Source organism: Neodiprion pinetum, chromosome 6, assembly GCF_021155775.2.
Source record: "Neodiprion pinetum isolate iyNeoPine1 chromosome 6, iyNeoPine1.2, whole genome shotgun sequence".
Classification (NCBI taxonomy): Eukaryota; Metazoa; Arthropoda; class Insecta; order Hymenoptera; family Diprionidae; genus Neodiprion; species Neodiprion pinetum.
The window spans coordinates 18,735,497-18,760,160 of record NC_060237.1 but is presented as its reverse complement, the minus strand read 5'-3'; the positions used below and the strand labels follow the sequence as shown (position 1 = coordinate 18,760,160).

General features: G+C 38.2%; 4 protein-coding genes across 7 annotated transcripts in view; 1 reads left to right on the top strand and 3 right to left on the bottom strand.

Annotated features, from left to right (window-relative positions):
* LOC124222161 (fasciculation and elongation protein zeta-2-like) overlaps positions 1–24,664 on the top strand; it is a 91,863-nt gene that overhangs the window by 2,106 nt on the left and 65,093 nt on the right. The gene's annotated exons all lie outside the window — the stretch shown is intronic.
* On the bottom strand, positions 5,300–8,296 carry LOC124221096 (fasciculation and elongation protein zeta-2-like). The gene is made up of 4 exons (XM_046630762.2): positions 7,443–8,296; positions 7,093–7,202; positions 6,489–6,564; positions 5,300–6,405 (listed from the first exon to the last, which is right to left on the bottom strand). Exons 2-4 carry the CDS (start codon positions 7,174–7,176, stop codon positions 6,311–6,313), a joined length of 255 nt encoding a protein of 84 aa, XP_046486718.1. The 5' UTR covers positions 7,177–7,202; positions 7,443–8,296; the 3' UTR covers positions 5,300–6,310.
* Positions 9,375–15,959, bottom strand: Tm2 (tropomyosin 2). 2 transcript variants are annotated; one of them, XM_046632879.2, is made up of 7 exons: positions 15,809–15,959; positions 12,993–13,280; positions 12,434–12,567; positions 12,157–12,345; positions 11,962–12,037; positions 11,704–11,836; positions 9,375–9,707 (listed from the first exon to the last, which is right to left on the bottom strand). In XM_046632879.2, the coding sequence occupies exons 2-7, from the start codon at positions 13,230–13,232 to the stop codon at positions 9,625–9,627; spliced, it is 855 nt and encodes a 284-aa protein (XP_046488835.1). In that variant the 5' UTR covers positions 13,233–13,280; positions 15,809–15,959; the 3' UTR covers positions 9,375–9,624. The 2 variants fall into 2 exon arrangements, with proteins under 2 accessions (XP_046488835.1, XP_068993071.1); XM_069136970.1 differs by having other exon boundaries at positions 15,813–15,955.
* The window catches only part of Tm1 (tropomyosin 1), a 37,470-nt gene continuing 36,143 nt past the window's right edge, over positions 23,338–24,664 (bottom strand). For all 3 annotated transcript variants that reach the window (XM_046632875.2, XM_046632867.2, XM_046632866.2), the window contains one exon: positions 23,338–23,641. In XM_046632875.2, the coding sequence (XP_046488831.1) occupies positions 23,562–23,641 (80 nt within the window). In that variant the 3' untranslated portion in view covers positions 23,338–23,561. The remainder of the gene's footprint in view (positions 23,642–24,664) is intronic.

Here is a 24,664-nt window from a genome sequence, read left to right as displayed (position 1 = left end):
AAAGTGTTTCACTCACCCAGTACAAATCCTCGTCCTCCTCGTCCTCCTCCTCGTCCACCTCCGACCACCTTCAACCACCTCAGGTTATACCTTGAATAGTAATAAATATTTTCAGTATAAGAACACATCGAAAATATTGTGTAAGGAATATTATAATTGAGTAATTGATTAAATAATTAATTAATAATATAATAAATTGTATAAGATTATTCACAGCTACTAAATATGTGCTTGCACGGAAGATGAATTCAAATAATTTATTGTAAACGTGACAAGTTTGAAATATTTCAGATAAAATATAATTACAATTGCCATGAAATATTATGAAAGTGTTTTACTCACCGAGCACAAATCCTCGTCCCCCTCCTCCTGAATCACCGAGATTACCCGCAACCACCCCTAACTACCTCCAACGGAAACCGCCAACCACCTCGAGTTATGCCTCGAATACTAATAAACATTTTCAGCGTGAGAACAAATCAAAAATAATGTGTAAGGTTTGATATAATTTTTTTATCGACATATTTTACCAAAAAGATTATGAGAAGATTGTAACGTTATAGAAATTTTAATAGCGCACCGACAGCTACTGAATTTGGGCTTGCGCGAAAAACGAATTGAAATAATTTATTGTAAACATGAACGAGGAACCACGGAGCGCTTATCCTGGAAGTCGAGAAATTTTATTAGCGCACGGACAGCTGCTGAATTTGGGATTGCGCGAAAAACGAATTGAAATGATTTATTGTAAACATGAACGAGGAACCACGGAGCGCTTATCCTGGAAGTCGAGAAATTTTATTAGCGCACCGACAGCTACTGAATTTGGGCTTGCGCGAAAAACGAATTGAAATAATTTATTGTAAACATGAACGAGGAACCACGGAGCGCTTATCCTGGAAGTCGAGAAATTTTATTAGCGCACCGACAGCTACTGAATTTGGGCTTGCGCGAAAAACGAATTGAAATAATTTGTTGTAAACATGAACGAGGAACCACGGAGCGCTTATCCTGGAAGTCGAGAAATTTTATTAGCGCACCGACAGCTACTGAATTTGGGCTTGCGCGAAAAACGAATTGAAATAATTTATTGTAAACATGAACGAGGAACCACGGAGCGCTTATCCTGGAAGTCGAGAAATTTTATTGGCGCACGGACAGCTGCTGAATTTGGGATTGCGCGAAAAACGAATTGAAATGATTTATTGTAAACATGAACGAGGAACCACGGAGCGCTTATCCTGGAAGTCGAGAAATTTTATTAGCGCACGGACAGCTGCTGAATTTGGGCTTGCGCGAAAAACGAATTGAAATAACTTATAGTAAACATGAACGAGGAACCACGGAGCGCTTATCCTGGAAGTCGAGAAATTTTATTAGCGCACCGACAGCTACTGAATTTGGGCTTGCGCGAAAAACGAATTGAAATAATTTATTGTAAACATGAACGAGGAACCACGGAGCGCTTATCCTGGAAGTCGAGAAATTTTATTAGCGCACGGACAGCTGCTGAATTTGGGATTGCGCGAAAAACGAATTGAAATGATTTATTGTATACATGAACCAGGAACCACGGAGCGCTTATTCTGGAAGTCGAGAAATTTTATTAGCGCACGGACAGCTGCTGAATTTGGGCTTGCGCGAAAAACGAATTGAAATAATTTATTGTAAACATGAACGAGGAACCACGGAGCGCTTATCCTGGAAGTCGAGAAATTTTATTAGCGCACGGACAGCTGCTGAATTTGGGATTGCGCGAAAAACAAATTGAAATAATTTATTGTAAACATGAACGAGGAACCACGGAGCGCTTATCCTGGAGATCGAGAAATTTTATTAGCGCACCGACAGCTACAGAATTTGGGTTTGCGCGAAAAACGAATTGAAATAATTTATTGTATACATGAACGAGGAACCACGGAGCGCTTATCCTGGAAGTCGAGAAATTTTATTAGCGCACGGACAGCTGCTGAATTTGGGATTGCGCGAAAAACAAATTGAAATAATTTATTGTAAACATGAACGAGGAACCACGGAGCGCTTATCCTGGAGATCGAGAAATTTTATTAGCGCACCGACAGCTACTGAATTTGGGCTTGCGCGAAAAACGAATTGAAATAATTTGTTGTAAACATGAACGAGGAACCACGGAGCGCTTATCCTGGAAGTCGAGAAATTTTATTAGCGCACCGACAGCTACTGAATTTGGGCTTGCGCGAAAAACGAATTGAAATAATTTATTGTAAACATGAACGAGGAACCACGGAGCGCTTATCCTGGAAGTCGAGAAATTTTATTGGCGCACGGACAGCTGCTGAATTTGGGATTGCGCGAAAAACGAATTGAAATGATTTATTGTAAACATGAACGAGGAACCACGGAGCGCTTATCCTGGAAGTCGAGAAATTTTATTAGCGCACGGACAGCTGCTGAATTTGGGCTTGCGCGAAAAACGAATTGAAATAACTTATAGTAAACATGAACGAGGAACCACGGAGCGCTTATCCTGGAAGTCGAGAAATTTTATTAGCGCACCGACAGCTACTGAATTTGGGCTTGCGCGAAAAACGAATTGAAATAATTTATTGTATACATGAACGAGGAACCACGGAGCGCTTATCCTGGAAGTCGAGAAATTTTATTAGCGCACGGACAGCTGCTGAATTTGGGATTGCGCGAAAAACGAATTGAAATGATTTATTGTATACATGAACCAGGAACCACGGAGCGCTTATTCTGGAAGTCGAGAAATTTTATTAGCGCACGGACAGCTGCTGAATTTGGGATTGCGCGAAAAACAAATTGAAATAATTTATTGTAAACATGAACGAGGAACCACGGAGCGCTTATCCTGGAGATCGAGAAATTTTATTAGCGCACCGACAGCTACAGAATTTGGGTTTGCGCGAAAAACGAATTGAAATAATTTATTGTATACATGAACGAGGAACCACGGAGCGCTTATCCTGGAAGTCGAGAAATTTTATTAGCGCACGGACAGCTGCTGAATTTGGGATTGCGCGAAAAACAAATTGAAATAATTTATTGTAAACATGAACGAGGAACCACGGAGCGCTTATCCTGGAGATCGAGAAATTTTATTAGCGCACCGACAGCTACAGAATTTGGGTTTGCGCGAAAAACGAATTGAAATAATTTATTGTATACATGAACGAGGAACCACGGAGCGCTTATCCTGGAAGTCGAGAAATTTTATTAGCGCACGGACAGCTGCTGAATTTGGGATTGCGCGAAAAACGAATTGAAATGATTTATTGTATACATGAACCAGGAACCACGGAGCGCTTATTCTGGAAGTCGAGAAATTTTATTAGCGCACGGACAGCTGCTGAATTTGGGCTTGCGCGAAAAACGAATTGAAATAATTTATAGTAAACATGAACGAGGAACCACGGAGCGCTTATCCTGGAAGTCGAGAAATTTTATTAGCGCACCGACAGCTACTGAATTTGGGCTTGCGCGAAAAACGAATTGAAATAATTTATTGTAAACATGAACGGGGAACCACGGAGCGCTTATCCTGGAAGTCGAGTTTCACCGCGTAGCGGACCCGAAGCGCGGGATCCGGGAGGTTGAGAACCCGGTACTCGAAATTTGCGGAGCGCGACTGTCAACCGTCCGCTCTACTGCGCGGTTGTTACCAGACTGAGGAACTCGGCTAGCCGATTTTAGATTGGTGACGTCACTTTCCGAACATCCGAAAATTCAAACTTTGGTTTCGAACTGTAATACTAGGTATGATGATGTATGATGTACGATGTATGATGTATGCTGTATGATGATATGATATGATGTATAATGCTTTTAGTTTTCACGTTTCATGCAAGAAATACACACTTCATCTCTCCTGCCGATTCCAGACTCAAGCGGCCAGGCCCTTCGATGGTCAGCCGTTGACTGAAGATATATCCTCCCGTTAACGGGTCAGCTGATAACGCTGCCGTTCTGCGACAGTTGGATGATGAAAAATTTTGCTCGTATCTTCCAAATGTGTGTTAAAATACACTCGAAGTGTTAAGAAGCTTCGTTCTTTCTCTCCCTATCACCTTTTTAGGTCTTTAAATCACTACGCAGCGTTAAATACTGTCTCATATACGAAGCATCCATTTCATCTCGTTCAAAATTAGCGCATCCGTGATGTATTACAGTTACTCCGAATTTTTTTTCATCCGAATACTTTTCGAAGAATAAATTCTGGTCCCCCACCCAACGCAGATACTTTACTTGCGACCAGTTGAAACAGCGTTTCGATTCTATGCCTATGAAAATTCAAGATCGAGAGAGCAAATGAAAAGTTATTGGAATAATTATGAATACTAATGTTATGGAATACATCGAGCGCGCGTCGAATAGAATCCCATTTCGAAATGAATAATTCTTCTCTTTTCATATCATAGCTAATCCAGTAATATAGGTAAATAGGATGGTTGGAGGTGTTCGAAAATGGTAGGACATTTCATAAGTTAAAGTCGACGATGATCCGGTGCATCAATTTTATCGTTACAGATTTTCGTTTCCCATGAGGCATAGAGTATTGAACAACGATAATGCAGTCCTTAAAATTCATCATTTATCTCTGTCCGGAAAGCTAATTCGCAAGGCGTGGTATTCTAGATATGTCAAAACTAAGCTAGCGGCACGTGTTTGCATTGTTAGAAAAATACCCGTACTCTACATACACTGTTTCTAATCTTTTGCTACATTTGGTTTAATCCCCATGCTTCCACAGCACGAATAGTCGGAAATGTTTTTGATTATCCATAATAAAATGAAAGAAGTAACAAAGCTTAAGTTTATTGTTAAAGCTCTAATGAATACATCAAACTGCGGTCGAATCAATTTTTTTATTATCAGCACATGACCTCTGTATATTTGATAAATTATTCCTAAATACATTAAAACATATGTATTTATAATGAAATATCACGCAATGGGCTGTGTAAACTATAAACTATAATTTCTATCAAATAGCTGCTTTTATGTTGACAGGGCTTTGAGACTCAGTTAAGTTAGATCTTGATTTTTGCCATCGTATGTGGGACATTGGGTTACAAGAACAAATGCGAATTACGAAGAACTCCGTATTAGAGATGAGGATATTTTAGTTTAAGTATACCTATACACAGAAATCCGTATGTGAATATACTAAACCTCTGTGTTTGTTGTAAAAATCTAGTTTTAAATATATATATATATATATATATATATATATATATATATATATATATATATATATATATATATGTATATATATATATATATATATGTGTGTATATATATATACATGTATATACACATGCATATGTATACATATGCATGTATACACATAGATGTACATAAATAATTGCCAAGAAATTAGAAACACTCACAACTTGTCGCAAATAGAGTAAAATGTAAGGTTAATAATATACAAATTACACAAGCGCACCATAAAACGTGGCAAGGGTAATCCTAGTGCAGTGATTGTATAAACTGAAGAAATATACATTTACATATACATGATATAAATTAATAGTCTAAAAAAGAGTACTTAGAGAGCTTATCTAATTCCGATCTTGTCACAATAGATCATTAACATAATCAATATACGGTTAAAGCTGTATTAGCTACATTTACTATTAGAGATAATATTCTTCACCCATTTTTATGGTTATTTAATTTCTTGTACAACAATTTTTCAAATTTCACCGCAAAATGCCCAACGAGTTCTCGTAGTGCGAATACGAGTCCAATTACCTTACAGATGGCATTACATTGATTTTTGCCTTCTCGCGTCGAGTCATAAATACAGAGAAATCTCAATGAGAGCTTATTTCTATAAGATTTATTGTAGTGCTATATGAAAGCACAATGGCAAGAAGAGAGGAGCAATCTGCATCTTAATAAATCTTTTCTTCTTTATACGTAGCACAGCGATGTCACGTCGGAGGATATGTACTAGTGGATCACTAGATGGGGCACAGAACTGAAACATAATTATGTTGAAAATCTTCAACATCTCTTACAGAAAGTAGGTACGTTGCCAGACTTTATATACCAACAATGAATATTCATAGAGGCTATATTCATAAATACTTACAAAAGTAAGCTAATATTTTACCCGCAATTGCTTATTACTGATAACTTGATATGATTATAATTTGGTTTATTACGGTTTACTTATTTTCAGACAATCCTGAAGTTGTATTCCAAGTTTTTCTAAAGATTCATAGCCTGAATAACATTACGAACTTCAACCTCATGATAATAACGGGACCGTGAAATATACAAGTGTTTATCTCGCACGGATTCAAGACAAGGTGAAAGAAATCAACCCTTCTTTCAATATGTAGTCCGTTAATAATGTGGGCACCGTTGGACTGTCCTCATTAATAGCCTTCAATACTGAAAACGAAAACATATTATTAATTTCGAATGAAGTTATTAAGTAATTGTTGGTACTTTTACCAAGAACTTGTAAAACTTACTCTTAATGAGGACTTGTAAAGCTTGATCATCAGGTGGGCCACTGTCCACGTGATAAGGTATCACTGTTGTCAAATACTGTAAATTTTCAATATATTTTTGTCTGGTTAGAAACGTATCTCATAGGTCTAACAAGATTGACAAAGTACTAATCAGACTTTGCTCGTAAATCTCAGATGCCTACCTTGGAATCTTGTATGGATCTATGCTGCGGCAAAGGGCTATTACTATTTTGTATTTGGTTTCTCTTCTTCGTCACCCTACCCTACCCTGACCCCCCCCCCCCCCCCCCCCCGCACCCTGCTGCTATTACTACTGCCACTCCTATTTCTACACCTACTCCTGATCCTACTCCTACTTCTACTCCTGATACTACTTCTTTACCTGATCCCACACCTTTTCCTGATTCTACAGCTGATCCTACACCAACTCCTAATTCTATTCCTGATCCTACACTTACTCCTGATCCTACTCCTGATCCTTCTTCTATTCGTACTTCTACTTCTACTCCCACTTCTACTTCTACTCCTACTCCCGATCCTACTTCTACTCCTACTGCCATTCCTGATCCTACTTCATCAAATATTATAATGATGTTAAACTCACCGAGCACAAATCCTCGTCCTCCTTGTCCACCGTGTTCTCCTCGTCTTCCTCGTCCTCCTCCTCGTCCAGCTCGACCGCCTCCATCCACCGCTAACCACCTCGGGTCATACCTGGAATAATGATAAATATTCTCAGTATAGGAAAGAATCAAAAATATTGTGTGAGGATTAATATAATTAATTAATTGATTAATAATAGAATAAATTTTATTCGCGCATTGATAGCTACTGAATATGCGCTTGCGCGAAAAATGATATGAACTAATTTGATGTAAATATGACAAGTTTGAAATATTTTAGATGAAATATAATTATAATTGCCATCAAGTATTATAAAAGTGTTTTACTCACCGAGCACAAATCCTCGTCCACCTCGTCCACCTTCATCTCCTTGTCTTCCTCGTCCTTTTCCTCGTGCACCTCCGAGCACCTCCAACCACCGTCCACCACTTCGGGTCATACCTCGTTTTTCCTGGATGTCAAAATCCACAAGGTGGAGAACCAGGACAGTCAGAACTAGGAAAAATTAGTCCTGAAGGTCAAAAGTCACCAGGTCAAGGACGTGGACAGCCAGAACTTTGAAGCGCATGTCCCTGATGTCTAGTTTCACCAGGTAGTGGACCTAGAGCGCAGAAACTACGGGGCTGTTGTCCTAAAAGTCGAGTTTCACCAGGTAGCGGACCTGGAGCGCAGAAACTACGGAGCGCTCGTCCTGGAACTCGAGTTGCACGAGAAAGCGGACTCGGGGCGCAGGACCCAGGAGGTAAAGAACACGGCACTCGAAATCTGCGGAGCGCGATTCTCTCACGTCCGCTTTACTGCGCGTTTGTTTCCAGACTGAGGAATTCGGCTAGCTGATTTTAGATCGATGACGTCAAGAGAAAGAAGACTTGGGGTGACGTCACTTTCTGAACATACGAACATCCAAACTTTGGTTCGAACTTTAATACTACGTATGATATGATGAGTGATGTACGATGTATGATGTATGATTATATGATATGTCTTTACATTCCAGACAAGAAATACGCACTTTATCTTCCTTCCCGATTCCATACTCAAGCGGCTAGGCCCTTCGATGGTCAGCCTTTGACTAAAGATATATTCTTCAGTTAACGGGTCAGCTAATAACGCTGCCGTTCTGAGACAGTTGGATGATAAAAATTTTTGCTCGTACCATTCAAACGTGCGTTACAATACACTTGAAGTTTCCAGCAGTTTCGTTTCATCTTTCCGTATCGAAAAAAAAATCGCACGCAATCACCTTTTTAGATCTTTAAATCAGGACACTGCGTTAAATACTGTCTCATGTACGGAGCATCCATTTCATCTCGATCAAAATTAGCGCATCCGTGATGTGTTACAGTTACTCTGAATTTTTTTCCATACGAACACTTTTAGAAAAACAATTCTGCTTCTCTCCCCAACGTAGATACTTCACTTGCGACTAGCTAAAACAGCGTTTCGATTCCATGCCTACAAAAATTCGAGATCGAGAGAGCAAATGAAAAGTTGTTGGAATAATTATGAATATTAATGTTGTAGAATACATCGAGCGCGTGTCGAATAGAATCCCATTTCGAAATGAATAATTCTTCCATCATTTTCATGAGCGTCTTTTCACCGTCGACGGTACAACGCTGCCGCGTCAATTTGACGCCCGGGATAACCCAGCCTAATGCGAATAATTGCATGATATTCCGACTTGGTAAACGGTATCGGAATCATTACACTGCATCATCACTTCAATAATACTAATTGTCAATTACGGTCAAATTAGTCAGTCTGGAATTTTACCGTTGTTGAAGATACATTTGAACGGACGTACCTACGAATCATTTGCGCAAGCTAGAGTCCCAATTTTTACAATCTACTGGACAGTGAATTCGCAATCGGAAGTACCTATTTACCGTTATTTTCTTGATCGGACCCGAAATTCAACTATTGATTGCTTAAAATGTTATTATGGTAAAAAATTCAATCTCACGTTTGTCAACTACGACCATGATGATTTCGGAAATGCGGAATTTGAACCCCCTCGTGCAGTATCATATATTTTATAACGGGTATTTTATCAAAGAGATTTTACCCAAGTTTTTATATTCCGAGGAATCGTTCCTAAATGATAATCAATTAATCATATTAGATCGTCTAGATTTAAATCAAAATTATTGGAGACCAGGCTTTGCTTTGAATTAATTTGTCAAATTGTAAATCAGCTATTGACTATTCCTAGCAACGTTAAATTTTATGTTATCGCAACATCAGCCTGCGACATGGAGATTGATTTTTGAGTTTAAATTTATTAAATACCATACCGTACTATATTTCGTACAATAAGTAGTAATAATATTTATTAATATAATATATTTATATAACCGTGTATATTAACATAATGTGGTGATAACAAAACGTGTATGTTTTCAGATGTTGTGTGGTTGTTTTTTCGTAATTTTTAGCGTGTATTCGATGGAGGGTTTGAACATTTTCAATGAAATTCGTAATATTATTGATAATTTGTAAATATAAGTCATTAATATCCAGCCAATTCGGCGAAGGTGGAGTCCATCTCGTCGGCCAACGACTTGTATCTGTCCTTGTTGATTCCAAGTTCGTCTGTAACGAGATAAACATTATTTCATTAAATAAATAACATCCGTTACTCTGACAACCGGACATAATTTCCAATATTACTAAGAAGTTTTGCACAACGACAAGCGACAATTGTCCGCTTCCATCTTTGAATCTAACGGTAATGAGACATGATTTGATTTGTGCTAAACTTTTTTCGCTTCATTCACAGATTTCATCTCCCAGTAATCGTTGTCACATGTCATAACACTGCGTTCGACGAAGATTTATAAACGTGGATTACATATCGTGGTAGCAATGCATCACGTGAATTCAATCTAATTTCGGTGATTCGTATGGCATAAATCCTACGGGGATCAATCTGGTCATCAAACCTCTAGTACTTTCTATGTCTAGGTAAATTCGAAGGAAGTAAAGAATTAAAGAAGTAAAACAACAAGCATCGTCAGTAGTACAGGTCACGACGCTGTACGCGTAACTGCGTTAGTAAAAAATGTTAGAAGGGGAATACCGTCGCTTTTTAATGAAGAAAATAAAAAAACTAAAAACGTCAATTATCGCTAAAGCTACAGGGAGCAAAAGTACCTGGGCCTGCGACTGCAGATGTAGCGAAGCTATAAAAAGCTATGTCGTGTTAACAATATTGAAAGTGTATATCGTGTATATTTTTACGGTTGGAGTCGTCTCCTGTCATGGTGACGTATTGTGTAAAAACCGAGTGTTTTACCGATCAATTTAATACGGCATTTGGTAACAGATCGAGTCACGAAATTAAACTAATCTCAACTAACTATATTTCATGAATTATTATCAATCGTCTAATTGTCAGTCAGGAAAAAATCGTCGCAGTAACAGCGATATCAGCGTGTAAGGTCAACGTGATCAGAACTGGAAATCGTTCATAGTGAATTAGTCTTAACAATTGATGAAATTTAAAAAAATATATAATTAAGAGGTAAAATGACATACTACAATTATTTTTTTTTTTCATTTTGCTTTTTCTACCCGAACACTAAAAATAAACTGCAAAAACGCGTTTCAAGTTCTATACAGCGGAAGCCAAGTAAACGTGTTTGGTGTCTGGGAAGCGATTTCAGGAATCGGTCTACTGCATTGTGTACGTGTTATTTAGTAGGCACTAAGTTCAGCAAACGTCGAGTCCAAGTCGTCGCAAATTGCTTTGTGTTTCTCCTTCTCGTGGAACAAATCGTCTGCAACGAGAAACGACGGAATTCGTTAAAATCCGTCGATATTCGGAACCGCTGTACCGTTATCGGGTTTCCCGACAATTTACCAGTGCAAAAGAAACATTGTTCGAAAAAATAAACGATAAAAAAAAGGCTGAAGCACGAATTGTGATCATCGGTTAAGAAATAAAACATGTTTCGGAAGAGATTACTCTGTATTACTGGACTCTTGGTAAATAGGACTGTCATCAAAAAGCTACAATCGACAACTGACACGAACAAAAGCACGGTAATAAAGCACGGCGAAATGCGCCATCTGCACAAATGAAACGGCGCTTGCCCAATTGCATCGTTATTCGAAGCTTTAAACATATGCAATATATACGCATGTGTGTAAATACGTATATGCTCAAAAGATACGATTCACGGCTTTAAATATAATTATTCGCTGTTCATAGACACGAAAGTGAAGGTTAGTATTAGCTGTAATGAAAAATTATGTAAACAGTGATAATAAACAGAGAAATGATTATTACTAATGGACGCGACGAAATCTCTCAGACTTGAGAAGTGAAAACTTGATGAAAAAATGTTTTATCCAGGAGTGTTCAACGTCACTTGAAAACAAGATCAAAAATTGGTCTGAAACGACGCGATTGTCCTTTAATGGAGGTTTGATATTTCATTGAAAGCGGTCGCAAACATTGTTCGAAAAAACTGAAATAAATGTATGACAACTTTCGTTCGGTGATTTGACGTTTTCATTGAAAAATCACAGCGACTTGACAACAGTGAATTATAAAAAAAATTCGAATTTATTTCAGGAAACGTACCTTCAAGCCTGTCAACCTCCTTCTGGAGCTTCTTGACGGTCTTCTCGGCGAATTCTGCACGAGCTTCGGCCTCCTTTAGCTTGACAGTCAAGGTCTTGAGCTGGCGCTTGAACTCCTCGACTCGTTGGTTGGCCTGTCAATAAACGAGTTACACTTTGGTCACGACTCGTCGCATAAATTTTGAGAGATAAGGATCGCTTTGAAACGAGAAAAGAAAGAAACTGCAGCCCTCGACCGCTTCACAGTGTTAGTAGTTACCTTTTCTTCGGACACTTCCAAGGATTTCAAGCTGTTGCCGACAACCTTGAGTTCCTCCTCAAGCTCCATGATCTTGCTGTGAGTAAAAACTTGTCATAATTACACGTCGGTATTAAATAAGTTTCCAAAACTATCCCGTCGGAAGTCACCCGGTTCCCCGGGTATAAAACATTACTCTGTTCACGTTGTACTTACGCTTCTCCGGACTTGACACGGTCCTCGGCTACCTCAAGCTCGTCTTCAACGAAGGCCAGCTTGCGGGATACCTCGTCGGACTTTCCGTCAGCGTCCTCAGCAAGGAGACGAGCCTCCTTCAGCTGGTTCGTGAGCTGGTCCATCCTCTCCTCATCCTGCTGACTGCGGTTCTCCAATACTTTGCACATACTGAAACGAGGAACGCGAGACCAGTCGATGAGTTTAGCCGTGACCCATTGAATCACGAGAATTTAACTTAGATTTTAGCTGCAATTACCGGCTCGACTCATCAGCCGCCTGGGAAGCTTCGGTCAGTTTCGTCGTCGCGGTACCCAGACGCTCCTCAGAGCGTTCCAAGTCCTCTTCAATCAGCTGGACTTTCCTGTTCAAAGCAGCCACCTCGGACTCAGCCTGAAATCGACAGTCACAGTTTCAATAGACGGAATCACCTTCGGAATCATCGGCCACGTTGTCTCACATATATGGTGATTTCTCTATCAATTGGGCCATTTTTCCGTGGATCACTTGACAATATTATACTTGTTCCATTCCATTAAAGCGAAACATCCTTTCCTTTTTCATTTTCAAAGATTATTACTCGATGAGAGTTTCGGAGGAAGTAGTTAAATAATTGCTAATATCACATCTTCAACTGGATATTTCTAAGGGTTGAAAAAAACAGAAATCCTAGGTTTTTGAATTTGCTAAAACAACACGATCTTTTCGCAATCCTCGGTTGAAAAAACTCCAAGAAACTTGAACAAAGTTACGGCTACAAAGGCATAACAATAAGTCAATGAAGAAAGCACCATGAACGTGTAGAGGTGTAAACTTACGTTGGTGAGGGACTTTTCACGCTCCTCAAGATCCTTGTTAGCCTGCTCCAAGTTCTGCTTGTTGGCTACAAGGTCGGCCTCGACCTGCTGCAGCTTCTTTTGCAAGTCGTTGACTTCCTCGAGGACTTTGTCCGCGCGGAGGTTTGCCTCTTTGGCCTGTCCCTCGCAGGTGTCGGCTTTGTCCTGCGCGTTGTCCTTCTCAAGCTTCATCGCTTGCATCTTCTTCTTAATCGCGTCCATGGTGGCGGCTTTTTATTTGCGACTTTCCTCACGTAACAATAACAACCGCTGGAACATCAATCGGCATTTCGTTAGTGCGATTTCGCATCTTCTTATCGTCGTATTCTACCATAACTATCGACTCGGGTCGAGTTGCTTTTTGTATCTGCTTATTTTTGTATTTACATTAGAAGCATTTACTTGTTCATCATTTCTGCCGCGCTAATCGGCGAACCTTGAAGTTTCAAAGCTAGACGATCTTACGGCGAACGACTAAAATAACATTTCCAATGGAATATGATAGCTGCTTGCAAATGGAATCCTGCAGAGCAATCAAAACTGCACGCTTATAAACAGATTGATGCCTCTAGACCTTGACGTCTATTGAAGTACAATTTCATTTCATTTGGATTATGCAGTGTAATTATTAGCCACATGTTTCATGCATTCGAACAAGTGTGAACTGGGCCAAGATGGTTGTAAAAAATTACAGAGCAATTCGTGAAAATTTCATCTGATTATAACGGCAACAAAATTGTTTCCACACTTTTTACAAGTAAACCAATCACACGTTAAACATTGCTCACACTACATCAGGTATCGATTGCTAATACGAAAAGTAAAACATTCCTGACAGTTATTTATTAAACATTTATAGAATCGTTACAGAAAAAGAACAATTAACCTCCGTACGCTTACGTGATAATAAATATCCAAGTCATGTTTCCAACGAATATACCGCAAAGCTCAGTGCGAATGGTTATATGCAAGGGTCAAAGAGCAAAGGCGAAGAGGTGAAAATGGGTCGAGAATGTCGTCGTGGAATGAAAACATTGTTTAAATAGCCCGGCAGCCTTGAAAGTGAGAACCAAAATGGCCGCCGAGGCGAGAGTAGTCAGTGAGCAAATAACGCCTGACCCATGCCGACGTGACCATCGGCAAACGGGGGTATTTATTTCCCTTGTTTTGTAGAAGCGTGTATAGGATGATATTCGACCGGTCGACGTATAATGCCGGAGCGCTCAGAATGCCATCATAGAAAACGGCGTCTACGGAAATAGCTGTGGAGAGGCCGGTCTATAAATACGACTCAACGTCGGCTGACGCCAAGCGTCTGTATCCCAGAGGATCGGGCTTTACTTGGCTGCCAACTCCGACCGACATCCGATCTAACTGCGTGGCGTATTTATAGAATTTACGAAACTGCGAAACCACTGCGATTTCAATAATAATCTAACACCGGGATGCCCACCTTAGACATTTTTTTTCATGCTATCGATCAAACGCCGCGGCTGAAGCGAGAAATTAGTCATAGATCTTGGCGATCGGTTTTAGTATTGATCGTTTGATTCAGATTTTTTGAACGATTTAATTCACATCGCGATTTATAAAATCCATGGGAAACTGTCGACTGGTTTTCACTGTCTTTCCTCGCTCTGTTCGGAGTCTGAGAATTCGTTTTATAATCTCGGATAAACGTGCAACAGGGAAAAAGAAGCTGATTTTCGATTGAAAAATAAAATAAAGATCGGAAACTATATTAAGATAGGATGACGAGTAGCCCGCAGACCCACGTATTCAGAGGGGTTGGAATCTTTGTTCATTATTTAATAAACGGACGTTCTACGGGGACCAACATCGATCAAATAACACAAAGCTCAATTCACCAAAACTTGTATTTTAAATACTATAATTACACATTCGACAAATTCTTATACATATTATTATATATTAGAATTCTCATCGTAAGGAGTAGTGTTATGTAAGATACAATATATGTAAAAGTACCGCGAAACATTACCATAGAAAACAATTTACACCATAGAAAAATAAATGCAGATTTAAGAAAAAAAATGAATAAAACCGGTACAAATACAAAAACTAACGGGGTTACAATAATTGCACGTAATTTGACAAGGATTGTTTGTGTGGGCACAGCGGTTTTTTTTTTTCAAACAGGTGTGTTACGGTATGTTATGGTGTTAATTGCTACTTACGACATTACGCAACAATGCAAGTCAAAAGAAGTAAGCCCTTGAAGCATAAGCGAATCGATGTTAATATTGCGGTGCCTAAAGCGTCCTCGAAGATTATTTTCATCTCCGTTGCGGACGTCCATTTTGCGATAGCTCTGTTTTTTTTTTTTCTTTCTTTCTTTCTTTCTATCATTCGCCAAGCACGTCTCCTGCAAGAATTCAGGTGTCACAAGAAGTATATTATTCAATTCCTCAATTAACTTGAACGATGGTCAATTTCGCTTGTAGTCTGTTTTTTTTTTTTTTTTTTGTCTTTTAAATTTATATTTTTACTGTTTTCTTTACTATTATTATTAAACCGGCACATTCACTCGTTGTCAGACACATTTTCGCATCTCTTTCGCTCTCTCTCTCTCTCTCTCTCTCTCTCTCTCACCTTAAAAATGATAGGTAAAAAAAAAATGATTGACAAACTTCGTAGATCGTTTGTACAACGCTGCGTAATATTCTGCAAAGCTTTTCGTTCTTATACCTTCGACGTATAAAAACACACACCAAACTTCTAAAATATTTAATGTTAGGGCTGAATGGAAAACCACGAAAGGGGTGTTAAGCACTTACCTACCCGAGCGAGTAGAGCGACGCGAGTCGAGTGCCGTCGGGACGCCCGTCAGCGTCGCGTTCCGAAAACTTGCGGGTGGGGAACCCAAAAATGGCGAGCAGCCAGCCTCGTTCCCCGCGTTTCCCGAAGCCCAGCGAAGCCCAGCGAAAAGCTCCCCGGCAGACAGAAAGAAGCGAGGATTTTCAACCATCGTATAATCCCTTCACGAATACCGTGTACGCGGTTATCGAGAGCTTCGCGATACGCTTAAATTAGCGAGCTTTTATAAATTCTCGCTTGTATTCGCGACCCCCGTTAACGTACACTGTGTAAACAAAATACGATCCGGGTGTCATATTCGAATTCTTTGGCATGTAGAAACTGTGTCAAATATTGCACTCCACGGGCTATGCGATTTAACGTTTGTTCGATTCAGTAGCACCCTGCGTCGCAGAAAGTGACGTCATATCGAAAATACATTCACATTTCAACACATCGGATTTGATACTAATAACTGTTAGAGTCTATCAAGAGTCGAAACCGATTTTATCGACACGCTATCGAGAATTTCAAATCACCCAAGAAATTTGGTCGCAAAAAATTGACAAGTACCAACTTAAGTTGTATTCAATTATAAAAGTCTATTGTTGGAGTATTTTTGGCTCAGCGTTGACTCGTTGGAACTAAAAAAAAAAAAGTATCGAAGCTTGCGCGAGATTAAGCTAAAACGATCAGCTGGTTTTTCGTTCCGACGCCATATTGCTCACGCAAGCTAGTCGACTACAATTTATTCGCTAGAAATTACGTACTCGTGTGTGAAATATTTGGTCAAGTCGTTCATTTTGCACTTTCTCAAAACATCACGTTGAGTCGATACAGATCATTGACCTGTTCATTTACAGCAGCGGCATTGTTTACAAATGATGTTAATCAAATTCACTAATTTTCTCACAACGAAGTACATTGTACATGCTCGGGTTGTTGAATAATGGCACCTGTGATGCGTGAAAAAATTGGCGCATAACTCTGATACCGTGGCACTCTTGGCTATATCTGTAAACTGGGTCTTTGGCACGCCTTGGCATGATATTCCGACAGTCGTCGGCTTTACATTTGAATAACAGTTGTTGAAGATAAAAAAAAATGAAAAAAAAAACACAGAAGATAACTAAAGCCAATGTCCGTAAGAAAATACCCGAATATTCGACGACCGAGTTACTCTTCCTTACTTCATCGCTGTTCACATTAATAACACCTCGTGAATGCGATATAATCTAAGATCGTCAGAGCAGCTGTTAGAGTTCGTGTGGCTATAAGTGACGTACGCATCGAACACGGGAGACGGTGTAACATCCTTTAATACATTCCCTGGGGTACTTTGTCGCTGTAAATCTTAATAAATTTTGTCGAAAATTAGAATTATTCGAGTATGATTTTTTTGGAATTTCTCTCCAACGTTCCGAGTTGAACTTTAAATTTTTTCCCCGTACTTTCATGCCAAGGATTTTCTCATGTCTTTATTGAAAGTACTTTGATTTCTCGAAAACTAAATTTCCTCTACCTCGATGACGAAAACTATCTTTATGGTTATGGATTGAAACGTTAGACTTTCATTATAAAAGGGAGGGGAGTGACTTAATTAAAAATAATCTCCACAGAGAGAAAGAGATGTATTCTGTGAGAAATAATGGTAGCAAAGCTCACATTACCAATTCATACATTCAAGTTACATCGTCCATAACGAAATCCTGCGATCAAGACATAACCTTGCAGTTAATAATAGATCTTTTGATAGGGAAAAAATACCGAGACGTCGGGTAGGTCGACGGGCTGAAACCGGGGAAGAAGGGATGACGTCAAAATCAGCTGATGAGCCGCGTCGAAAAGAGCATAAAAACCTTGTTCAAGTCTTGAAAAAATTCCGTCACTCAGATTCCAAGCTTTTTCCTAACTGTATCTTACAGTACGAAACTATAATTATTTTCCTAACTGCACGCATCCCGTTTCTCTGATTTATGATACCTTATACCACGAATTAATAACAAATTCCAGTTATAAATCAGGAAAATTCTAAGCCCATTTTTCCGACGCCTCTGAGCAGTTTACTGATCAGACGACGAAGTCACTGCAGTACAGAAACTGAGGTTTTTTGCATCCTGTAGCGTAATTCTTTTCTTAAACTTGTAGTAAACGATACGAGCAATCCTTTTGGTGCCTAATTTTTTATTGTAGATTGCAGATACGTATGATTCACTGCAACTTGGTGAAAAACGGAAGTTCTTTTTTAGCATTTTATCCTCCTAGTGTAGTGGATAAACATTGTTTTATTTTCAACCCGTACGCAGTAAACGGATCGGAAACTGAAAATAAACAAAGCATATTTCTGTCGGACTACGTCTTCATACTTTTCAATGAACTATCAATTTCCGTCTATTCGATATGTATGTGTGGACCAAGTTCACGAGCAGGGTCGAAAATATTATATATACCAGGTTGAATTCGACACCTACTTCGATGCAATTTCCTGTCATCAACTGCTCTGCAGCTACAGAATTTTCTTCTAACCGGGATTTAGCGACGTTGGAAAACCGTGAATAGAACTAGTATTTTTTATCATTTTTCAGGGATAATTTTATAACTCTGAATCTCTTGAGGCCTAGAGTGACTCGACGATGCGAATACTGCCGCCACCTTGCCGCAATTTGAACAAATCATACCCTCATTATCCAGAACAAGACCGATGTGAACAAACTGCATTTTGCAGCTTGGGTTGAAATTTATAGATGTTGCAGAACAAATTTAGCGAAAAAATTGGATGAACCCCGATTCCACACCAACGTTACTGGACGCCAAAAATAATCGGAAGAGTTGTATTGGACACGAGATTTGTTGGACACAAACCGATTCAATACCAACCCTTTTGGACACCAGTGATTTTGCGGGCAGACCCACATTGGGCCCCAAAGATTGAATAATTATATTTAAATGCTCGATCAAAACCCAAATTGTTCAACTTGGGAAAGTAATGCCGAAGTTCCATTTTCAGACCGATTGCCGAACACGAAAGATTCTTCTCTTTGAACTTTGAAAAACCGACTTCAGCATTACATTTTCCAGGTCTGACAAATTTTGGTTCTAATCGAAATTTTGGTTCGGGGTCCGATAGGGCCGTGTCAGCAACACCGCTAGTGTCCGATAAATCTCGCGTCCAATACAGTTTCAGATTATTTGTGGTGTGAAATAACGCTGGTGTCCAAACGAGCTTTTCCCGAAAAAGTAAGGGACCTGGGTACCGCTCTTTCAGTTATGTGAAACTTGAATCAATCGTCATCGCCGCATTTCCGGTAGATCGAATCATGCCATCTTCTAATTTTGCAAATACAGGCTGCAAGCTCGTCGCGAAGAAGTGTAATCAAAGTTGAAGTCGGACCTGGAATTGGGCCAAAAATAACCAACGTAGTGACATCACCGACGCCCCAGTCTTCTTGACTAAAAAAAAAAAAAGTTCACGTATCCCAAGAATAGGAAGCAGAAGAAACAGACGCTGGAGATTTATTTATACTGTTGTAAATATGTACGAGATACGTCAAAACTGCACAAATCGTAACATGACAATATGGCGGTAATTATTCAACATGTTTTTATTCGTTCACGCGTAGATTCCTAAAACGCTGTTTCATTTTCAAGCTGCGTTAAATTTTGGTCAACTCGCTAACAAGATGATATCTTGAATAAAAAACAATCAATTCTCTGAGACAAGGCTGATCAGCTGAGTGTTAAAAAATTATTTCTACAAAGTTGAGAACGCATTTTTCTTTTAAATTGAATAATTATGGAGTGCAGAATACAAAATTCAAGAATCAAATAATTGATGAAGAAATAGACTCACTGCAATTATTTGAAAACTATGACTGAATTTCACTGCAAATTGCTTACCAAGAAACTAACCGAACGATTCAAGCACAAAGTATCCAAATTTCTTCTTATGGTTCCTAATGACTTCCTAAAGTAACCCAAACGCATTTTATGGAGAAAATGTGTAAGTATTGCAAGAAAAGTGAATCGCTATCGCCATAATCGCGACAGCATGAACTTAACAGAAAGAATTAAACAGGACCAGGGATTAGGGTTATTAATTAAATGATCATTACTCGGGCAGATTGTCAATGAAAAAAGTATATTTCGTCTTTTAGACGCGGGGCTCACGCCTCGTACGTTTTTTAGTTGTTTCTTTTTTTTTTTTTTTATATTCAATTTAATTTATTACTATGAATAATTATTACGTCCGTCTACCATTAGCACGAGCCAAGGCTTGCGAGATAGAATCATGTGATTTAACGATGATGATAATAACTTCGTTTATAGTTCAATAATAGCATAATAATGATAAAATAACAATGGCAACGACATTATGACAATAAGCGTTAAATTCTAAAGGTGGGCTAAGGTTGTCAATCGCCTAACGTGACGGAATCTTCCGAAACGCGTACTAATCGAAGTATTCAAATGTATAATCGAACTAGCCTCGACTCGTGCAGATGTACAAGCCGCAAGAATTTGAACAATGGATCATTTAAGAATAATCAGAATACAATATATGCTATATTATTTTCGCGAAATAGCCTGCACGAAAAAATCGATATCGTAAGCTTGTACAGCGTGCAATTTCTGATCGCAATTTCAATGCAAATCTTTCCGGTTTATCGCAGCAAACTTTTGAAAATCTCAAACGATCGTCCAACGCCTAATTCACTTTCGCTCGTATCAATTTTCTTCTTCCCTTTCATCGAATTCCCGACAAAGTTTACAACATCAACGTGTAAATCCACCACACCTCCAATTATTATTATCATTACTACACACACGTGTAATAAAAAACCGTTATAAAAAGTAGGGCGTTCTCAGCTGGTGATGAAGACAATTTTCACATAATTTATATGATTTTACCTTATATAGATCACTATCGCTAAATATATCGTACGATGCGTTAAAATGACGTGTTTTTGCAACGTTAAATACGAATATCCAAAAGCTGTTGCGTTGACGTGTGTAACAAAGTTTACGTGAGTGCAATTGTATGATCGTCTGTAAAGACGACAAAATAAAAATTCACTTTTCACAACTGCGCGGCAAAGCTATGTAATATATCTTTTATGTAATGCATGTAAGAGCTAAAGCTAATAAGCGATGGTACAGTTATTTCGATTTTTTACGTGCCTTTCATTGTTTCTTTACTGTTTATTTATGAATATAACATAGAGGACCTTTCAGTTTTTAATATGTGGTAAATACACATGTACAACGAAATTGTGACGGTTTTAGATCGGATGAATTCTAGGTCAAATAATCGAAAATTGAATAACCAAATCAAAATATTGTCGGACAGATTTGGCCTAAAAATAAAACCCAAGTTTTTATTTTCACTCTTCAATTCTTTTCAAATTTTCCAACGTCCATTCAACCGCGGTACTTCGTGAAAATAACAGTAATTACGAGAGTTAATAGAGAACCGATTCTGCGGCATGGATGCTCTTTCTAACTTCTAGGCACAAAATGATGATCAAAATTAATGAACACAGGCATACCTACCACATTCGCAAGGCAATTATTACGTCTGTCCACACTATAATAACAGAAAGGACTTCAAACTGTAGCGTATTAATTTTATATCGTAGCAATATTTATTTCGTAAAGTATGAAGAAAGAAATCCAATGCGAACAAATAACAATCATACTTGTAGCACGAGGCAGCTATCTATCTATATATATATATATATATATATTATATATATATGCGCATATATGTATTTTATTACATAAAATTGAGACTGTCACGACTCGAGGCATTCAATCTTCGTTTTTATTAGAATAGGGTTCAAAGTCGAGTCGTTCCGCCACAGATATAAATTTTGTACTCTGTTGTATGTGTATAATTATACAATTAAGCTTACACTCCCGTAATTTTTTTTATGTCTCTTGATATATTTTTTTTTTTGATGTTCTTCTACTTTTACTTCGTTGACCGAATTATTGCCTAAATAATTTGCGCTTTCGACCGGTACACTCGTTAGATAAGCTGAATACCTGTACAAGCAATTGGAAGTAAAAGGCAATGACGCTGCGAAAAGGGTCGAGTGGTTTTACTTTTAAAAAATATTTACTGTACAGTTTGAGGCCCTTGCCACAAAATAACCTTCGTAAATAGCGTATATGATGTATAATTAAATAACCGCCAATGTAGACTATAGCGATAATTACGGGGAATATTTTCAATTTCAAAATTCAAATTCCCAATTATTTTCAGTACCATAATATTATAATATTATATACATCAACGATATCCGATCAAGCCCAAATTTTGTGTACGTAATATTATGTGGTACAGAGCTCGTGAAATCACATTTTATAATAATACGCAATCGGCACGAACACTTTTTACTTGCTTATTTAATTCGCGATGTTTCTTTTTTTGTTCAATTTTTGTTTTTTGTTTTTTGAAAATGTTGATGCATGTGTTTCATTTTTTCATCCCTCGCTCCGTTTCGAATCAGCTATACCCATCATAGATACAACGATCAGCGAATTAGGTACATAATCAATTATGCGACCAGCATGTGGCAGTGTGATAATGGATTCATAGATTACGTATTTAATTACAATCTACATAATCGCTGGATCGTTCGACTCATACGGACATTTAACAACTAATAACCCGCCAGATCAGCAATCGTTTGGTCCATCTCGTCGGCAATCGCCTTGTACTTGCTTCTTTCGTTGAGCAGTTCATCTGCAATTTAAAAAATCAGCGGGTACGAGAGTTAGTGTTTTGTTTGTTAGTACTGTTAATATACGAACACAAGCATAAGCATTTATCATGGAAATGTTAACATGGTTATTTATCCAACATGCATGTTATTACGGACGGCACAGAGTTTTCTGGAATATTTGTTAGCCTTGAGTGGGAAAGATAAAAAAAAATGTCATCACATATTATTCCGATAATCCTAAAAGTCACAACGACGTTGATATTTTCGCGATTAATTGAAGGTACTATTTTTTTCTGTTTCTTTTTTTTTTTTGTAATCTATAACGTTGCAAATATCATTCTGACTTTCGGGATAATCGCAAGGATCTGAAATTATGGCTTCGACGTGTCGGTTTAGCTGTGGATAAGCTGTAAAACATGAAATTAGAAGTCAGTACAGGATTATTTGGTTAGACAGAAGAGTTGTGAAGTTGTGAAGAGTGAAAACCTGTTAAGACAAAAGTAATCATTAGTGTTTTTTTGATGTCAGAAAAAAGGTGATCAAATATAAGTGAACGATTACAAAGCATTAAAAATTTTTGAACGCAATCGTTTCGTCGCGGTGCCGGGCTGAATGCATAAACATATCTAATAGGAATTCGAAAGTAAAGAACAGTTTTTGTTTATTCAAAGATTTGTCTTTCGATACAGCGAAGAAACGATGATACGTGATCGGGTAAATTGAGCGATATGACTGATGAAAAAATAAGATTTGAAACGAAACCAATAAATAACGATACCGTCTTAGAACAACATAGCTTTATAATATATTAATTTTAATAATTATATTATAATAATACAAGTAATTGTAAGTTGAACGTATAGTAAGACAGTTTTCTTTTTGCTGTTTTTGTGTAGGTGTATGTGTGCGTGTATGTATACATGATATTTTTGTTCTTTTGTTTCTTGTTTTGACGAATTCTGTATGTCGAAGGTGCGAAACAAATATAACTGCATGCGCGTTTTGCTTAACCGACCAACTCGGTGAAGGTGAGGTCCAGGTCGTCGCAGATGTATTTGTATTTCTCCTTCTCGTGGACGAGTTCGTCTGCAAGGAAATTGTTCACAGTTTACAATCGGGCCCATCACCCCCGAAAATCCAAGATTTGCCCCAAGAAAAAAAAGCATTTTACAAACGAAGCACGTCGTCGCAGAATCTCTTTTAAATCATTTTTTTACTTCCACCACATTTTTTCATTCCTCGAACACGCTACACATATTTTCGACTAATTTCAGTATTATCGTAAAACAACAACGACAACAATTTCAAAGAGATTCTCCGCACGTTTTAATATTTAGTGAAATATGAACTATAGAGAAACTTCTGTGCAACGGATATATGAAAAATATTCAATGATAAAGTGAAAATCAGGGGAGAGAGAAAGCGGGGTTTATAGATGAAGCGCTACAACTTACGCATTAAATGTGAGTTAGAAGGCAAAGCGTGAAAAAAAAACAAATAAGAAAGAAAAAAAAAAAATGATGAAAAAAATTATGTATATATTTAGAAGCGTTATTCAAGCTGCCGATCTCATCAAACGCCGTAGAGTTCTTGAAACGCCATATCCAGGCCGTCTCCAATTTCTTTGTACTTCTCCTTCTCCACCACCATCTCGTCTGCAAAGCATTTTTTAGCGAGTCATTCAAAAGCCAAGTACAAGTGATTTGGGACAAGGAGAATCGACGAGTCGTCTTCTTTCTTTCACAATTTACAGGTATGAACGGAAAATTTCATACATCAGGAACTTTTCGTTCAAAATCAAGCGAACGCGACGAAAGGTAGAAAAATGGTGCATTGATAGCGTGATTGAGGTTCTTCAAGTGAAAAAAGGAATGAAGTAACAAAAAATGCGGAACGGAATCATCGTTAATGTAACAAATATTGCAAAGCGGGGTGATAAAAAATAAAAATTCAATACTTACTATTAGCCATGGCTGTGGATTCTAATCCATTTTATAAAAGCCACGATCCATGCAATGTTGTTAAAGGAAATTAATTTAAAAAAAAAAAAAAAAAGAAAACGCTTGGCAATTACACAATATCGATAACCGATAGTGACTACACTATAAG

Coding starts and splice junctions, on each gene's coding strand:
- LOC124221096 (XM_046630762.2), bottom strand. CDS start 7,176: ATGGAGGCGGTCGAGCTGGACGAGGAGGAGGACGAGGAAGACGAGGAG. Junction 6,565..7,092: donor AGGACGAGGATTTGTGCTCG/GTGAGTTTAACA, acceptor GAAAATTTACAG/TATTTGACAACAGTGATACC. Junction 6,406..6,488: donor TTTACAAGTCCTCATTAAGA/GTAAGTTTTACA, acceptor TTTCGTTTTCAG/TATTGAAGGCTATTAATGAG.
- Tm2 (XM_046632879.2), bottom strand. CDS start 13,232: ATGGACGCGATTAAGAAGAAGATGCAAGCGATGAAGCTTGAGAAGGAC. Junction 12,568..12,992: donor GTGAAAAGTCCCTCACCAAC/GTAAGTTTACAC, acceptor TGTCGATTTCAG/GCTGAGTCCGAGGTGGCTGC. Junction 11,837..11,961: donor TGGAAGTGTCCGAAGAAAAG/GTAACTACTAAC, acceptor GTTTATTGACAG/GCCAACCAACGAGTCGAGGA.